Below are 18,331 nucleotides of genomic sequence, written 5' to 3'. Positions count from 1 at the left end.
AATCATTTTTAATGTTTTCCAGGAGTTGTGGGAAATTGTGGGCATACAATTTGTCTAATTTCCCGGTGAGAGTGATTCCCAGATATTTAATACCAGTGGTCGCTATTTTCAGTTGGAATCCTTTGCAATTGCTCGGATTTCTTTTCTATTACCAGCCAGGACCAGTATCTCCGATTTCTGCCTATTTATTTTTAGCCCACAAATCTCTCCAAACATTTCTATGACTTCCATTAAGTGTGGGAGGGATTTCCCTGGGTCCCTAGATAGCGTATAGGAGGGGGGAAAGCGGGCACCCTTGTTTTGTCCCTCTTTCTAGGTATACCTTGTCCGATAGGCCTCCATTTACCGCTATCCTTATGGACGGGGAGTTGTAATTGGCACGGACCATATCGATATATCCCTTGCCCACCCCCATTTTCTTTAGAACCTGGAATAGAAATGACCATTCTACTTGGTCAAACGCTTTCTCCGCGTCTAGGGCAACCAATGCAGCTGGGGTTTGTTTGATTCCTATCTTTTCGACCAGATGCAGCACCCTTCATATGTTGTCATGAGTCTGCCGATTTGGGACAAATCCTGATTGGTCTTGGTGGATCAACCTGGGAAGAAGTGGTGCCAGTCTTGCTGCTAAAATCTTAGTGTACAGCTTAGCATCCAGGTTAATCATAGCTATAGGGCGATATGCGGTGGGGAGTTGTTCTTCCTTCCCGTTTTTATGGAACACCAGCACTTTTGCCTCATTCATGGTTTGGGTCACGGTTCCCCCCACCCCCCAAATGTGTTATACAAGGATTTGAGTGGTGGGGCGAGGATATCTTTGTATGTTTTATAAAAGAGGGCGGTATAGCCGTCCGGGCCCGGGGCTTTGTTTTTCGGGAGGGACTGCATTGCTGCATAGACTTCTTCTATAGTGATTTCCCTTTCTAAAGTTTGCTTGTCTTCTTCTAGTAAGGGGAGCTGCAACCCCGCGAGAAAGGCTTCTTGGAGTTCCTTTTTCGGGAGGTCAGTGGAGTACAGCTTTTGATAAAATCTTTGAAATATCTGTCCTATCTCGGAAGTCTTGGTCTTAATTTGGCCTGACTCATCTTTTAAAGCTTTTATTGTCTGTGTCTGTTTGCCTTTCAGCTGTCTTGCTAGCAGTTTGTCGGCTTTGTTCGCCTTCACATAACACCAATGTTTTGTGTGTAGGAGTGCCCTTTCTGCTTTTTTTGTTCGGAGTGCTTCCAGCTGCCCCTGAACGTGTCTTAATGTTCGCATGAGTTTTCTGGTAGGTGTTTGGATCAATTCTGCTTGGATCGCCCCTATTTTTGCCTCTACTTCCTTCTCCCATTGGCGGTTTATTTTCTCTCTCTGTGCTTTGAGTGCTGTTAGGTGTCCTCTTGTTACAGCCTTTAGGGCGTCCCATAGTGTGGCCTTGTTAGTGTCAGGAAGGTCATTGTTAGCCAAATAGTCTGTGATGTGTTCTCTAAGCGTCTGGCCCATTACCTGATCCCTAATTATATCCTCAGAGAGGCACCAGTTCCATAGGGGGTGGTAGTGTTTTGACCAGTTCATGGTTGCCCATAGGGGGGCATGATCCGAGAGTGTAATGGGATCTATCTCTATCTGTTTTATCTTACCAAGGAGGCCCACCGAGACCCTTAGATAATCTATTCTCGAGGCCGTATTGTGTACATGCAAGTAGTATGTATAGCTTTGCTGTTTATCATTGCCATTGTGTCATGCATCAGCTAGCCCAAGGTGTGTGATTTTCTGCTTTAAATTTTTTGATGGGGCGCCTTGATCCTGTTGCCTGGGTCCGGATCTGTCTAAGGATGGATCCCACGCCATGTTGAAATACCCCCCCCCCCCATCCCCCAAAATGTCCCCTGAGGCTTGCTGCTCTATTTTGTCAAGCATATCTCTTAAGAAGCCGTCCTGGCCTGTGCTAGGGGCGTATACTGTGGCCAGTGTCAGCGGCCTACCTTCGATTGTTATTGTCACTATTAGGCATCTCCCCTGTTTGTCTCCCCATGTGGACTTTACCTGCGCATGCAAGGATTCTCTGATCGCAATAAGCACTCCTGCCTTTTCATCTTGTGCGTTCGCCTGATGGATTTGGTTGAACCCCTTGAGGCGGAGTTTATGCTTGTCTTGGGCTCATATGTGTGTCTCCTGGAGCATTACGATGTCGAATGCCCCCTGCTTAATGGGTTCTACTTTTTTACGCTTGACTGGGTAGTTTAGACCCCTTACGTTGTGTGTCAGGATCTTTATCCCCATCCCTTCTTTTGTAAGAGGTAACTTTCCTTAGGTTCCTTTCCCCCTTTTACAAATTCTGAGTTATTCCCGGTCTTCCCTTGTCCCCCAACTCCCCTTCCTCCCCTCCCCCCCTCCCCCTTGTGTCGCGCAATCCCCAACTGGCACGCTTCACTCCTACCCCCCACACCCCCCTCGCCACCCCCCCAACTGCCCTGAGGATGGCATGATTCTCTACTGTCGCTCAGGCGTATCGCCTTGTGCGTCACACCCTCAAACACTCTCAGGGATAACTGAAGGGAATCCTAAACCCTTCCTCGTGACTTCATTGGCTACTGGGTCTTCACCCCCCTCCCGGCACCTGTTTCTTGATCTTCTCTCCGTTTTTCTTCTGCCGCTGTTGAGTCCCCTTTGTTTGCTGCTAGGTTGTGCTTCTGCTTTCTGGGTGCACCTCTGATCTTTATTTCCTTCTGCTAGGGCGTCTCCCCCTCCTATTCATCGTTTTCCATTCCCTGTGGCTCTTTCTGACTGAGGGGTCCGTGCCGCTTGCCTGTGGGGAAGCTTCTTCCTGATCCTATAGATTCAACAGTCTCTGACCTTCCCTGGATGTTCTTTTTTGCGTTCCCTCCCATGTGAACAGCAGGCCAAATGGGAATGTCAACTTATATCTGATTTGGCGTGAGGCCAGTTCCTTTGTTATCTGGGCCATATCTCTTCTTTTCTGAAGCGTTGTCAGTGCCAGGTCCTGATACAACTGTACATCCTCCCCATTCATTCGAATATGTATGGTCCATTGATCTGGACTTCCTTAGGATCTGTTCCTTTTGTGTGTATCTAGTGAGGGCCACCAGCACGTTTCTCGGGCGGTCACCTTGGGACGCCGATCTCTTTGGTCCCACCTTATGTATTCGATCAATCAGGACTTCTTCTTCGTCCACCTGGTCTAGGATATCTTTGAAGACTTGCTGCACCGCTGTTTTGAGATCTTTATCCTCCACCGTCTCTGGCATATTTTTTATCCTAATGTTTGACCTTTGTGATCTATTTTCCAAGTCTTCGCACTGGATTTCCAAGTTGTGCGTTAGGCGGACCAGATGTTTCTGCCACTTGTTGCGTCTCTTCTTCCATGTTCTGCAATATTTTCTCAAGAGTGTCAGTTCTTTCTCCTAGTCCTGCGACTTCTCTTTTTAGTTCCTGCAATGCTGATTTGAATTCACTCTTCATAGCATCCAGGTGTGTGTTCATTGAGTCCATGAATTGTGCCTGAAACTCACCGAACCACGTCTTCAGATCTTCTTTCGTGGCCATCTCTTCGTGGGAGGGATCTGTTTCCCGGCCGCCTTTTAATCCTTTGGATGTTTTTGCCTTGTCTGGGGTCCCTTAGTCTCCCCCGCAGAGGTGGACCAAGTTCTGGTCTTGCTTCGGCTGTTGGGTCAGAGGGTTTGTTTGTCCTTGCTTCCCTCTAGATTTTGACATTTGGCCCTATGCGCGATTGCTGCCCGATGGGTCTTATACTTGCTGAGTAGTGTCCCGTCTCCGGCCTCTCCGGGGCCTCTCCGTTTGTTATCAATACGGGATATTGGGTGTGCTTTCATTGTGCGAGGTTCCCCTGCTGTTTACTCCAAAGTTGGTGGGGCAGGCGTAACTGTGTGGGTCCACTCCTGTCTTGGTTCCCCCTCAAGAAGGGGGGGGGAGCCCCCTCTGTGCATGGCTGTGCCCTTGTATTCTGTTGGGGAGATCGCTCGCTTCCTCTCAGTGGGTAGTCTGTCCCCTTAGCTTTGTGGCTCGTTTCTGGCAATGACCCTTTCAAGTGTATGAAGAGCGCAGGGAGTGGGGGAGGGCAGGTCCGATGTGATTATAATCGCGGGCCCCAGGTGCCCGTGCTTCTTACTGTTCCTTGTGGCCCCCTCACCCCCTCCCCGCGAGTTGGTGTGCTTTTAAGGCTGCCGGCTCTCTGTGCCGCCGTGTAGAGCCACCGCCTTGTAGAGCTACCCACGGGCTCGGCCCGTGTGTATTTCCCTGCGCCTGGTATCCGCTTCAGCGGTCTGGTGTTGGGGCTGCACTCTCCTCTCCTCTGTCCCCTATCGAGGGTGCGCAGGGGCTCACCTTCTGTTTTCTGCTCCGTGGGTAGCTGGGGTCGGCTGTATTCAGCGGTGGCGGATGTCTTTCTTTCTCCCGCGGGGCCGCCCGGGTGCTTCTCTGGTCCTGGGTGCACTGGGGGAGCATCCCTCCCTCCCGACTTTCTCCCTTTGCAGGGTCCACTATCTCGGCGTGGGGTTGCCGATCCTGAGGTGCGGGGGGCCCGATCTTCAGTGCCTCTCTTCCCAGGTGGCCGGTCCCTATGCCGGATCGGTTCTTGGTGCCTCTGCAGTCTGTATTGGACTCGGTGGGAACCGCTGGTCTTCCGTGCCGCTCTCTCTCCACCTTCCGTCGGGTCTTCGGTGCTTGGGGGTGCCGATGCTGTCTTATCTGCGCTGGGGGCTCCGTCGGCAGGTTCTGGGGCTTTTTTTCTCAGATTTATTGCCTCCGAGTTCCGCATCTATTCTGGTTGCTGCTGCGGCCCAGGAGGGGAGACGGAGCTCAGCTCACACACGTCCTCCCTCCACGGCGGCCATCCTGAAGTCATTCGATCCTATAGGCTTTAGAAAGGTGTCGTTGCAAGACTTGGGAAAATTATGTTATTCAAGGATATTCATAGTGGACGAACATTTGAGAGGTCCTTGAATGTTTCTTGAACTTTTCCCACTTCAAAGTTTATTTTGGTGGAACTCTTCAAGACTGTATCTTTTTTGCTCGGGTGCATTGAAGATGGGAAACTGGATGTGTGCAATAGATCTGGAGGAATCCTTTCCATATTCCAATTTCGCCTCCTCAAAAATCTGATCAGATTTCTAGTAAACAGTCAACATTTTCAGTACAGAATTCACTCCCTATGGTCTGAGCTCTGATGGGAGCAATCAAATTTTCTCTGAAATAGGGACATTCATATATACCCATATCTCGACGATTGACTGAAAAGAAGAAAGCCTTCCCTCCCCCCAACTTTAATGATTCATTTGAAACTGGTGTTGCATCCACTTATCAGGTCTATCAGTCAATTTAAAAGCATCTTCACTCATTCAAACTCCATTTCCTTCATAGGAGCAGTGTTGGACATGCAGACAGGCATGTTATTATTCCCTGCCTTAAGTCAGATAGACTTTCAATTTCGAAATATTGTTACCTTCAGATTTGTGGTCTCAAAGGATCCCCTGGTCTGATGTCTCCATGTACTGTGGTTTCACTAGCCATATATCCTATGGGGCGTTCCCAGCTTCATTTGCTAGACCAATGAAATGAAGATGTTCAACCTCAGTCAGACATTTCCACATACTCTTTTTCTGATGGATTCTCAACTGGTTATATCTGCATTTCAATATTTATTGGGTGGCACCTTTCCATGTTCTGAACTCTGAAATGTTATTTTAGTCGGAGTACCGGTGGGGCACTCCTTTACAGAAACTGGATGTCCACAACCTTTTAGTATCCTCAAGATGAACAGAATCCGAACAATTTCCTAGAATTGAAAAGAATATTTTTAATTCTAAATACTTTCTTTCAAGGCACATGGTAAGTGTTCTTGTTCATACTGACAAAAGAGCAGCAATGTTTTATATAAACAAGCATGGAGGTACGTGCATCAAGACTATTTTCTTCTAGCAATAGAGATTTAGAATTGGACTGTTCAAAGGGACCTATTTCTTTTGGCAACTCCTGTTCCAGAAGAATTGAGCCAGGAGCCAGACTATCTCAGCAGAGAGTGGGTTGCTACTCACACATTGATTCAAAACTGGAAACTAGTCATAATGATCTTCGACAAGTGGGTTTCTCTGCCACTGGATCTGCTCCCAACTCGAGAATGCCAGTGCACAAGTTCTGATTCTTGGATGGGAAAGGTGTCTCTAGGAGATAAACTGATGATAAATTGGCTTACATTTCTAAATGGATTTTTCTCAACCTCTTTTACAGAAATTATGGAAGACCTCTACCTTTCAGATCTGATCTTCCGGTCTCATTCATTTTCGTTTATACCCAAAAAGCAAGAATAGTGTTGCTCAGAAATCAAGTCAGATCCTTCATCTACCCCTACAAACGATGAATGGCAGTGGTTGGTTCCTGGGATTCTAGTTTATGGGCACCTGAATTTATATTCTGAAAAGATCAGTTGTTCAGATGGGCCTCCACTTGGAAGCAATACAAGAGCATGTGGCTGCGCTTATGTTACTGGGCCTTGGAGAAGGACATTATGTTTCTTCAATGATATTTTGTCCTTTACTAATTATCTTGTTTCCTGTTTCCACTGGCAGAGGAGGGAAATTTGTTTTATTCAAATACGACTACTGTTTTTGGAAAATCCTCTCATGTTCTTATTGTGGGAAGTCATTCACCTGGAAATTAAGTGTTGGAAGCTTTTATTGTCCCCTGAATGGAAAATTGTATAGTTCAAAGTTTCAAATTCTGCCTCATCTTGAGACAACCATGTTCATGCTATTACGGCCAAGACTGCATCTGTAGCTTTTCAGAGAAATTCATTTTTGATGTTATTTGCAAATCCAACGCTTGAGCTGCACTACCTGCTTTTTGAAGATGTACACAGGATCATGGTTCTAGATCGGATGTCAGTTCAGTCTAGTTATGTAAGACTATTTGAATAATAATGTTGCTCTTTAAGGTGCTTTGACATTCATATAATTCTGTCTCCCATATATTTCTTGCTTTATACAATTCCCAGTTGTAGGACTGGAATGTAAGATTACGTTACTCACTTTAGTTCTTGGTGCTTTGGCCCCTTACTGTCTCCTCTATGCTGTCAGATCTATCTGGTTCCTTAGTCTTGGCCTCTGAAAATGACAAACCTCACAGGGCGTGTGGTGGAGATTGGGAGTGAGCAGAGCTAGTCCGAACTTTGCTTCATCTCTCTTAAAGTGCTAGAGTACCAGCTTGGGTACCGTTCTATAGGAGTGCACAATGGAGGGACGACATCAATTCATATGACTAAAGGTACGTAATTCTCATACAAGCGGAGCCTGGATCACGCAAAAAAAAGGGCATATATATTGGAGTTGGACACCAGCAGCTTGGCACGAATGGGATTTTTGACCCCAATGTTCATATTTGCACACTAGAGGTCCACAAACCTACACCTCGTTTTGCCAGGAACAGCAAACTGTTAGTCTGTAATCCTGCCTCAAGGCCCCCAATATGGATTGAAGGATTACATGTTTTCAGAAGTTGGTTGCTGGTACCCTTCATAGCAAACCTGGTGCTTAAAATACATGAATCAAAAATAAGCAGAGAACTCATTATCCTAAAATGGGTGTCTCAGCCAGATTTCATTCAGATCGCACTTCCGGTGCAACCTGCAACGGTCTCCAGTTGTATGTTTTATTTTTGTTTTAAATTTAACCGGGTCACCAGAGGGGTTTTTATCATTATACAGCAACCCTTTTGAGTGAGCGCGAGATGTAGAGTTGCTGGAGGAGTAAAATGTGCAGTTGCATTGTGGAGGAAAAAGAAATGTAATTTTTTGTGCTTCAAAGTGTAGTGGGTTCACCTCTCGTGCTGTTTAATTGATTTTACTGAGAATGTATTCTCTTTTTTTTCTGACTGATAATGAGCACCTAATCTTTTCTTTTTTTCATAGGGTGAGAGGGCTACTGGTTTTGGTGTTGCGCTGCTACTGTCTTTGTTTGGACGTGCTTCAGAGGACCCTCTACTCAACTTTGTTTCTCCTCTGGGTACTAATGCGGACCAGCAGTCTGAGGACACAGAGATTGACTCTAAAAGAAGACGGCTCATTTAACACTTTCTACTCCTAAATCAGCCTGTCCGCACTCATTTTGCACTGATCCGCACCCAGCGTTCATTAAACCTTGGGACTCGCAGTTTCTGTCGCTCCTGTAATAGCTCAAGACTGGTTTTGGGAGGTGGCATTTTCATAGCGTACTACCAGCCACCATGTGCTAGAATTTGGATGCTGGCATTTCTGGAAAGCACCCATGTTTAATCAAAGAGCAAAGTGCAGTCAGCTTTGGCCTTCCCTTGGTAATGCATTCTTCTAATTTCCCATTGCGGGTTGTTGGTTGGCGAGCAATCCTCGCCCCTTAAAATGTGTCTCTTTTCTTTATTCCCCTGGGCAGTTGCTGCACACTTTCAAATTGATCCTTTGTCCATAGCACACCATTAATCATAATGTCCTCCTTTGAAGGAATTGAGAAGCTGTGTTAAACTGTAGATTTAAGTTGTATAACTCTTACATGTGTGCACCCTTAAAAGTATGTTGAGGTCTTTTTGTAGACCTGGCGATTTTATTTTGTGTGGAAGAAATGCTCTTTGAAAAGATGCAAATTCCCCAATTTTGCAAATTTGATGTATATGGATGTTGACCAAAGGCACATGGAACGATCTGCCAGTCCATGTGCATGCTCTGTTTAGCTTTAACTGTGAGGTGTGAAACACCTGTGACTGAAATTGGACACGTTTTTAAACTGTTATTCAAAGGAAAAGTTATTTAGACATCTACAAAATGAATTGCGGGAGCATAAGTTATATACATGTACCTAATGAAGCTGCTTTGCTGTTTGTATTGAATGAACAAATTATTTTATTAAATCTCTTTCCATATGCTGTAGGGGTTCCATTCATGTATGAAACACTTATGCCTGCCACAAGACCTTTTCTCATGATGACACATGTGGTGCTTTACTTTTTTTTTAATGGCTTTATTCAGTTTTTCAACACTGACAGCCAATAGCACAGATTGCATTGATCACATAACAACTGCTTAATTTGTCATTAATGTCTAGCAATTGGATGGTCTGTACAACAAGATATAAGCAGCATGAATAAAAAACGAATGACAGCAATTTGAGGGAAGTGCAAGTAAAGGTTTAGAATCAGGAAAAGCATTCACCTATAAAGAAATGGATGGGTTTTACTTGAATCCATGAAAGACAAGACCATGCACAAAAAATACCTTCTAAATGATCCTCCCTCCAGCAATAACCAAACCAGAAACTTCAGATGGGGGTTTTGTTACAGGTGAGAACAAAAACTTCTTAAGCCACTTATTCCATGCTATAGAGGTGCCATGCTTTCAAGCTCTGCTACAATAAATAAGGATTTCAATGTCCAAAGGAGGACCACTTTTCTGGGTGTTTATTCCACGACTGATGCATTGGGACAATTGTGGACCTTCGCTCAGAGCAAGTCACTTTATGAGTAAACCACCCAGATGCGCAGATACATATACACGCTCATTTCTTTTGGTCACATGGGGTGGACCCAACACATGCAAAGTAGGGAATTCGACAAGGACTTTCCAGTCGCCCTTTCCAGTGTTTATTTCCTCAGCAGAAGAGACATACCTTTGGACAAAACCATGGCCCTCTCCCTGACATATTGGACATCATTTAGGGAATGTCCTACCTAATCAGTGTTTTATGATGGCCGTGATATAGGTTCTGTGGAGTATCGTTTCTACAAATCCTCACATGCAGTCAGAACCTTCCCCCTCTTACCACACCCTTTCGTGTCTAAGAATGTCTTCCTGGTGCCTGCCTCCCACTTTCCCTTTATCCCATGTCCTCTCAGCATAAATTGCCTCATACGTGGAAGAAACTGTCCATGCCCCCATTCTCAAATTTAATACTGTGGAAACTAGAGTTGGATGTCTTAGGTTCTGATTAAACCCCCTCCACTTGTCTCACCCCTGAGCCAATCTTGCCAACTGAACAAAGCCGGCCTTCTAAATCCCAAACTGCTCCCTCAATACAGCAAAAGTGAGAATCCCATAATTTCCATACAAGCCACCCAGGGATGAGCAGCTGGCACAAAACCATGGTTTCACATCAGAAGCACAGTAGGTTTGCTACAACATGGCAAGACCCCCAATGGATGGTGTTTCACATACAGAGATGAGTTGCCCTTCAGCCAAAAAGCGCTAGCCCACACCTTCTTGCCCAACCCAATAAGATAAGTAGGCCTTCTAGGCAGCAGGTTGTCTTTGACCAATGAGCCTAATCTAGTGGCGTTTTCCCTGAGTTTAGGGGGGTGTAAGCAACAAGCTGCTAATTGTAGCTGCAAAGCTAGATAATATGCTTTGAAATTGGGGTCCCCAATGGTTTTATTCTCCTAATTCCTCCAAACAATTATAAGGGTGACCCTGTTCTGGTTTTATCCCTTATTCGTTGGGAAAAGGGATTATCTAGGTCTTGGAAAATAGCTGCCAGTATATGAACAAAGCACTGGCAAACAAAGCACAGGGAGCATTATTATTTTATTTATGGTCATCCAACTAAACCTAGGTAGAGGAAGCCTAATCCAGAAGGCGAGAGCAAAGCTAAGCTTAATATTACTCTGCTCACTTTGATCCGGGATACTATGATAAACCTGTATTTACAAACGCGTACACCTGTTATGAGCCCATCAACGCAGTAGTGTAGAGAGCAATTCAGAAGAACAGTCTTTCATAGTGAGAACAAGCAGGATTTACCCCAAAGGTCTGAGCATAAACAGTAACTTTGTACTGTTTTGAACGTGTGGAATGGAATGAATCTGGTCCTTCAAGAACCAAAAGCAGCTCATCACCATAGAGTGCAAGTACATGCTCCTCCCCAGACACACTGACCCCCTTCTAGTCAAATCCGCTCAAAGTGCATTCGCTAAGAGTGCCATCACTAGGACGATAAGCTGTGTTGACACAGGGCTACCTCCAACTATCTGGTACAAAATCTCCACTCTTAATCCGGGCAAATAGGGGAGTGAGTGAAGCCACAAAATACAAGTCTGAAAATAATTGTCTCCAGTGTATGGAGAAGGACTCCTCTTGTTCCCAGGTGAAATGCATTCGTTTTGCATAGTGTTTTAGCTTTATATAAATCCAGCTTGAACCTGTATGATTTTAACCTAGACATGCTGAAGCGGCGGGGTGGGTGGAGGGGGTCAAAGCCTCTGATCTAGGATCTTGCTTGTAGCTTTGGAACCTGCATTAAACAAGGGTCTATGGGATTTGCAGTCTTGTGGGTCTTCCCCAAGTTTCAACATTGTTTAACTGCTTCCTGCTTTGAGGGAGGCATTGATTCAGCCTTCAGAGCCTCATGAAATGTCAATGTGGGTGTTGGTAGATTATTGTACTTTGAGTAGCATTCCATGGGCAATCTATCCTGGCCATGGACTTGCATCTAACCATCACCATGTAGCCACATTGAGCTCCTCTTCAGAGATCTGTGCATCCAAGTGATCCCTAATTTCAACTCTAAGTTTAATGAAAGTGTCCATCATTTTTGCCTCCAGCAAATGGTCATTACCTATGATGGGGCAATGGCAGTACAGTTTTTCCTAGTAATCCTGAAGGAATCTATACATATATTTCTAATGCTTGTGAATCTGCTTAGAATCACATGCTCTGCATGTAGTACGACATCTAGTGGTAATCGTGGGTGTGACTGTAACACTATCGCCAACGTGACGTATAGTGTACCCAAAATGCTTCACGTGTCGGTCACACAGATTGTTTTTCCCACCTAACTAGCCGTCGCACGTAATGCAAAGCTTGTAAGAGTTTAATATAGCTGTTGCCTGTTCTTCATCGATTGGCTTGCATTTGACTACTCAACGGCTATACGTTCCACCCTTGACTGCTCCGTAACTGTTTTACCACGTGACCATGGCCCTCCAGCCCGGCATTCACACAGTAAGGAGAGCGGGCCCTGTTCGTACTGACTTTTCTTGAGAATGCCTTTTCTTTAACCCTGATCTCTCCTTTCCTTTGGTCTGGCTGCCGTTTCCCTCTGCTATGTAGAGGACGCCTTTTAAATTCTGCCTGTCTTGCAACCGCAAATTCCCTTGGAAAGACACCCATCAGCGGTGCAATTGGTGTTGCCCTCGTGATCACGACAAGCGTAACTGTAAAGCATGTAAGCTCTTTCACCTAAGACCCTGACGGACAGGTGTTCGAAATGGTGGGTGGCCTACGCTATGCAAGCCGAGAGTCATTACCACACCGTCGCCTCGGACGAGGAATCTGTCGGCAGCCACGGCTCCGGATTCAGAGGCCGTCGACCTAACCGTGGAGCCCTCGCGCTTCCACGTATCCGTCAACGGCCCGACAAGCATGCAGCCGACAGTGCTATGGGGGACAGGAACACACACGCACCAACTGCTATAAAACACACAACCCCTAAACTTCCCCCAGCGGTGCCGTCGAGAAAGGTTTCTAAGCCTGCAGGCCCATCGAAGTCTTTGGGGCCTTCCAAACCTCGCAGTCCAGTGCCCTCTGCGCACCCGCCTCCGTGGCCTACGCTTGGTGCTAAATCCTCCTCTGTAGCGGGCGCGTCCACTAAATCTATGGTCCATCAAGGTGGCGTTGAAAGACGCTGTACTGTTTAAAGAATTGTCGAGACTGGTCCAGTCATCGAATACTCCTGAAGCTTCGGCAGAAGCTTTCCAAGTTTGCATTTTTTGGACCCAAGAAGGCCTCCAATTTCTAGAGCCCTGCACCAGGACCCAGCACCCTCTGCACGGCCTTTTTCCCCCCCCTCCTGATCCCTCAGACTCGTCTGAATGGACCAGGGACAAGTTTGAGGCTTGTATGAATTAAATGGCTGAGTTCATTAATTTCTCGGACCAATTTGATAATATCTTAAAGAGAAATAGTGATGTAATTGTAATCAGTTATTTGTAGCGTGCTTAATACCCAGAGGTTTCTAAGCATGGAACTTTGCGTCGTCTTGCTTCCAAGGCGAGCATGTTGTCCCTGAACTATCCTCCTGACCCAGCATGTTGACTCCTGTCCCTCCATTAGTCACAGAGGGTTTATTTCCCCGGGGCTCAATTCTCATCCCTGGTGAAATCCCATCAGGACCCCTAGGTAGATACCTTTCTGGATGGCCCTAATCTGGATGTGTTCTATGTCCAAGACTCTGGCCAGGGTGGCCAAGATCCTACTTATAGGGCCTCGGACTGGGACCTTGTTGATGACCAGGGCATGTGGCATTCCACACCCCCACATGACCCTGATCTGGTGAACATTTTTCTGGACGTTCCCCCCTGCCACCTAAACCAGAGACTTGCCTGTTGACGACCAGGTGATTTGTAATAACCTGCTGAAAAAAGCAGCTTATCACTTTAAGATTACCACACAAGAAGCTGTCCCTGACTCTGACTTCGTGGAAAGTATCCTTAAGGAAAAGTCCCCGGTCAGTCAAGCTATCCCTTTGTTGAGCTCAGTCAAGAAGCGTCTGGACCCCTCATGCTCACATCGCTCCAACATCGCTCACACATACGGTTAATCCCTGTGTGGAGAAAATGTTCCGTCCAGCTCCTGTACACCAGGAGCCATGCCATCCCTCACTCCCTGGTCGTCACTACTACACGGAAGAGGGCGGGGGTACCACTGTCTATGTCGGAATCCCCTCCCGACAAGGACTGCAAGAAATTGTACACTGTTGGCAAGAGTGTCACCACCTCTGCCACATTTTCCATCAGGATAGCCAACAATACCATGCACCTGGCGAGCTACAGTGACGTTCAGTGTGGTCTTGTCCAGGAGGGCCTCCAAGATGTCCCAGAATCCGCTCGCACCTGCCTTGGAGCCGAGGTTGTGGAGGGGCAGCAAGTCTCCCTGAATATTCTTAAAAATACCTTGGACTCTGCCGAAACGCTTGGGCGTGTCCTTGCCCATGGGACCCTTCTCAAACGCCACGCCTGGCTAAAGAATTCTGGTTTTAAACCGGGTACCCAGGCCTCCCTGATCAATAAGCCAGTGGAGGAAGCTAACCTTTTTGACAAAGCGGTTGATGAGGCTTTGGAGACCGCCAAGAAAGCGCACGAGACTTTAAAATGCTCAATCAGATCTCGGCCAAGGCCTTTGACCAGCGAGGCAGTTTCAACACCCGCTGGCCCTTTCGCAGGCAGTCAGTCTCCCGTTCTTCTCAAGGACAATATGGTTTGGATTGGCCAATTGGCCTTTTGGATGGGGCTCCCCCGGTGGTTTCCCATCGCCTCAACAAAGAGGATTTCAACGAGGGAAAGACGGGCAGAAACTCTGCTTCCAGAGGCTCCCCAGCCTCTGCCTCCAAGTGAGTTGGCAGTACAGGTCCCCTCCCACACTTCCCCAGTTGGGGGACATCTAACATCTTTTACCCACGCATGGGAGGGTTTCACATCAGATCAGTGGGTACTCTAGGCTGTTGCCCACCGGTACTGTATAGAGTTCCTCCAGCCACCTCACTACCATCCACCCGGAAGCAGACAACTGTCACCAGACCATCTGCACATCCTATTGTACGAGGTCCAGGTCTTGCTGAAAAGGGCTTCATCAAAGTCGTCCCTCATCTCCAGGTAAACAAGGGTAGTTATTCAATATACTTTCTTTTACACAAAAAGGATCTAACCATGCACCCTGTTTAGATATGTGTCCTTCAAACAAATGTCAAACCTCAGAAGTTCAGGATGACAACTCTTCAGGAAGTAATCCCGCTGCTGCGGCAGGAGGATTACATGGCCACATTGGACATGAAAGATGCCTACTTTCATATTTCAATGTTTCCAGCGCACAAAGTACCTCAGGTTCAAGATGGAGGACACACACTATCACTTCAAGGTTCTCCCCTTCAGCAATGTCTCGACGCCGAGGGTGTTTACGAAGATACTTGCAGTAGCAGCGGCTCACCTGTGCAGGCAGTCCATCTCCATGTATCATTACCTCGACGACTGGCTCATAACTGGAGACTCGTACAGAACATGCCTGGGAAATACCCAAAAGACCGTAGATCTCCTATTCAATCTAGGATTCTCAATCAACGAGAGGAAGTAAAGTCTGGTCCCCACCCAAGTCAAACAGTTTCTGGGGGCCCTAATCCGACAGATACTAGTCTTCCCCTCCGAGAGGGGTTCAGAAAATGATGTTCCAAATACCTCATTGTTAGGATGGATTTCTGAGCTCTGACCTGGTGGGCAGAGGTTCTGAAGGCCAGCCTAGTTTCTTGCTTGGAAGACCAATCAAGGTAGCATTGGCGGCGGTCAAGACTAGGTCTCAGGAGGGGTGACTGTGACTGAAAGCCCACAATGAGCACACGCAGTAAAGTAAACTACATATCACTCCCAGTCAGGTGTATAGCAAAAATACATATACATTTATTCAAGCCCTTTGAAATCAATCACAAAGCTAATATCAACAGTAATAACCACAAGGGTTAACCTATCTAAGATGGCCACCGCCGTGGAACCCGAGAATTTCTGGCCTGGCTCGGGCCCCCATCTAACCCATTGGCTACTCATCGGGACGCACAGATAGGCGAAGCCGGCCCTTGGCTAAGGCACTCTCCAAGGCACCTGACTGATGCTGACTGAGGTGCTGTGCATCTGCCAGGACCCCTGATTGTTTCACTCACACTGTCCCATGAACTGCAACAAACTTCCTTAACCCACTCCCAGAACGTTTCCTTCACTACCACATATATGGTAAGCCTCCTTGACACTCATATCGTATATCTCTACAAAATGTCTTAACCCCCTGGTTTATTAAACTACTGTGCGTCCAGTGGCGTAACACAAGATCTGGGGGCCCGCTGCGAGCTATGCTGAGTGCCTCCCCAACTCTGCAACAAATCACGGGTTGCGCCACACTCTGGGCCGGCCTGGTTTAACACGCTTGCGCAATACGCACTAACGTGCTGCTGAAGGGGTATGCCACACACTGCACTAGGAGAAAGATATAAATATGTGTTTTAATGCAATATACAGCACACTTTCTGAGAAAAATTGGCTAAAAAGCTAGTGTTTACTGTTGTTTTGTAGGGTATAACCAATCCAATACATGCAAGTTACCAACAGTGCACATGAACATTAATGCTTTGCTAGTAAAAATGCCATGCCACAATGAAACATGTCCAACTGGCTGCACAATTTAGACCAGTGTAGACACAACATTACAGTACAGCATGCCAGGCCACATTAAGACATACCGAGACTGGTTGCACCAAAATGCCAGTTGAAGCAATAAGACTCATCAAGAAGAGCGCACACATTCAAGCCTGCGTCTCTGCGGCCTCTAACAACACAGCCAAACTCTTTAAAATCTACAAGGAATGGGCCAATCCTGTTGCGGTCTCTACCTCTTCTGTTCCCTCAACAGGCCCTCTGTACGGCTTTGGCCTCTCGCTTCTCTGCTAAAACTCAGGACATCCTGTCCACTATCTCCTCTTCCTCTCTCGGCCCCCTTTGGCCATCTCTCCCTCTCCTCCTCCTTTCTCCTCTTTCTCTCTAACACCTGACAAGGGTTCTAGACAAGTCCCATCGATGGCAGTGTCGTCGAAACAGGTGCTCGTCTGCTCCTCCAGAACCATCAAGCACCACATTGACACCCTTAATCCAGCCTTGGCCGATTTCTGTAATCATTCTTTTGCCACTGGGACTTTTCCCCTCTCCCAAACTCTTGGAAAAGCTGGCCAACTGCCAGCTTACTATCCACACTGAATCTGTTGGTTGTCTCCATGACCATAAGTCTAGCTTAAGAGCTGCCAGAGGTATGGAAACTGCTCTCCTGAACACCTGTGAAGATCTGATCTCTAACCTTGATTCCAGCATTCTTTCTGTCCTCATCCTCCTTGAACCTTCCTCTGCTTTCGACACTGTCAACCACGCCATCCTGATCAATCGACTCAGTGAGAACCTGGGCATCAGACCCTGGAGTGGCTGACCTCCTTCCTCTTGGACTGCCCCTCCCAGGTCCAACTTGGTCCCTTTCACTCTGCCACCTCTCTCTACCTGTGGCATTCCCCAGGGCTCTATCCTCTCACCTGGTTTTAAAGCCTCTACTTGGCCCCTTTGGCCCACCTGATCTCTACCTTCTCTTACTTTCAGTGTTATGTGGATGACACTCAGCCTTCATTCAGGCTCCGCTCAGCCTACCCTCCTCTCTCGCTCATTCCTGGTGTCATCTTCAACTCCACTCTCTCCTCACATCTCGGACCGCCAAGAAGTCTCACTACCAGCTGCACCTCCTCAAAGGGACTCTTCCCTTTCTCACTTTCCCCCAGAAGCTCACTGTCTCCAGAGCTCTGGTTCTCTCTAGGCTGTACTACTGCAACAGCCATTTTCTCAATCTGCCTTCCTCTACTCACTGCAACTAATCCAGAACAGGACTGCAAGACTTATCCTTGGCCTCAAGCCCAAGGACTGTGTCTCTCCAGCCATGAAATCTCTCCACTGGCTCCCGGTGACTGCAAGGATCAAGTTCAAGACCCTTTGCATTGTCCACAGGCTTTCTGGGGCTGGGATCTGCACTATATCCAACGCTCTCCTCCAAAATACCTTCCTTCTCGAGCCCTAAGGGTTAGATGCTTCTCCAGGCAGAGAGTGGGGAGTGGGTAGATACCTCTCCCTGCAGCTTTTTTCCTCTGGAATGGCCTCCCTGCCCCTTCCAAACTTGAGCCGGACCACCTGAAGGTCCGGAAGCAGCTCAAAACGTTCATCTTCTCCTCTGCTTTCTCTCTCTCCCTGCCCTGCTGACCTACCTGTCTGCTGTACCAACTGGTTGCTTGGTTACCCTCTTACTGAGTCCAGGCTCTTTCTTGATCAGTCACCCTTGCACTGCCTCCGGGCATTCTACACGGTCCAGATCAAGCTCGGTGCTCCACCTCCTCCACCCCCCAGCCCGGACACATCCCAGGTCAGTTGTTTTAATCCCTTTTTTAGACCGGAATACACCTTTGCATGTGTATTCCATTGTTGTTCTTTTTAACTGTTGCCTAGTCTGTACTTGCCGCGGATGCATTCTCCCGTGCTTGTCCTTCATCTAAATTCCATCCCCTTTCTTTACACATTATTGTAGGCCTCCACCATCCTTTTGGCCCAGAAGAAGGCTGAGAATTCTAAGGCCGAAACGTCACTGCAGCAGGCTCCTGCCTGCCTCCAGTTAAACATCAGGGATTTTTCTTCTCCCGACCTTGACCAAGGATTGGCCACTACTCCACTAATGTGCAAGACTTCACTACAAAACAACAGAACTTGGCTTGTCTAACCAAATTGCGTGAAGCCAGACTCTGCACTT

The 18,331-nt window shown here is 47.1% G+C and overlaps 1 protein-coding gene across 1 annotated transcript in view; it reads left to right on the top strand.

Annotated features, from left to right (window-relative positions):
- The window catches only part of NPEPL1 (aminopeptidase like 1), a 215,229-nt gene extending 206,323 nt beyond the window's left edge, over positions 1 to 8,906 (top strand). The window contains exon 12 of the mRNA XM_069651058.1: positions 7,922 to 8,906. Within this exon, the coding sequence (XP_069507159.1) occupies positions 7,922 to 8,080 (159 nt within the window). The 3' untranslated portion in view covers positions 8,081 to 8,906. The remainder of the gene's footprint in view (positions 1 to 7,921) is intronic.
- Positions 8,907 to 18,331: the final 9,425 nt, after the last annotated feature.

The sequence above is a fragment of the Ambystoma mexicanum genome, chromosome 3p, assembly GCF_040938575.1.
Source record: "Ambystoma mexicanum isolate Mex_15411 chromosome 3p, UKY_AmexF1_1, whole genome shotgun sequence".
Taxonomy (NCBI): Eukaryota; Metazoa; Chordata; class Amphibia; order Caudata; family Ambystomatidae; genus Ambystoma; species Ambystoma mexicanum.
Note: the sequence above shows the minus strand (reverse complement) of the source record. Positions and strands in the feature narration are given on the sequence as shown.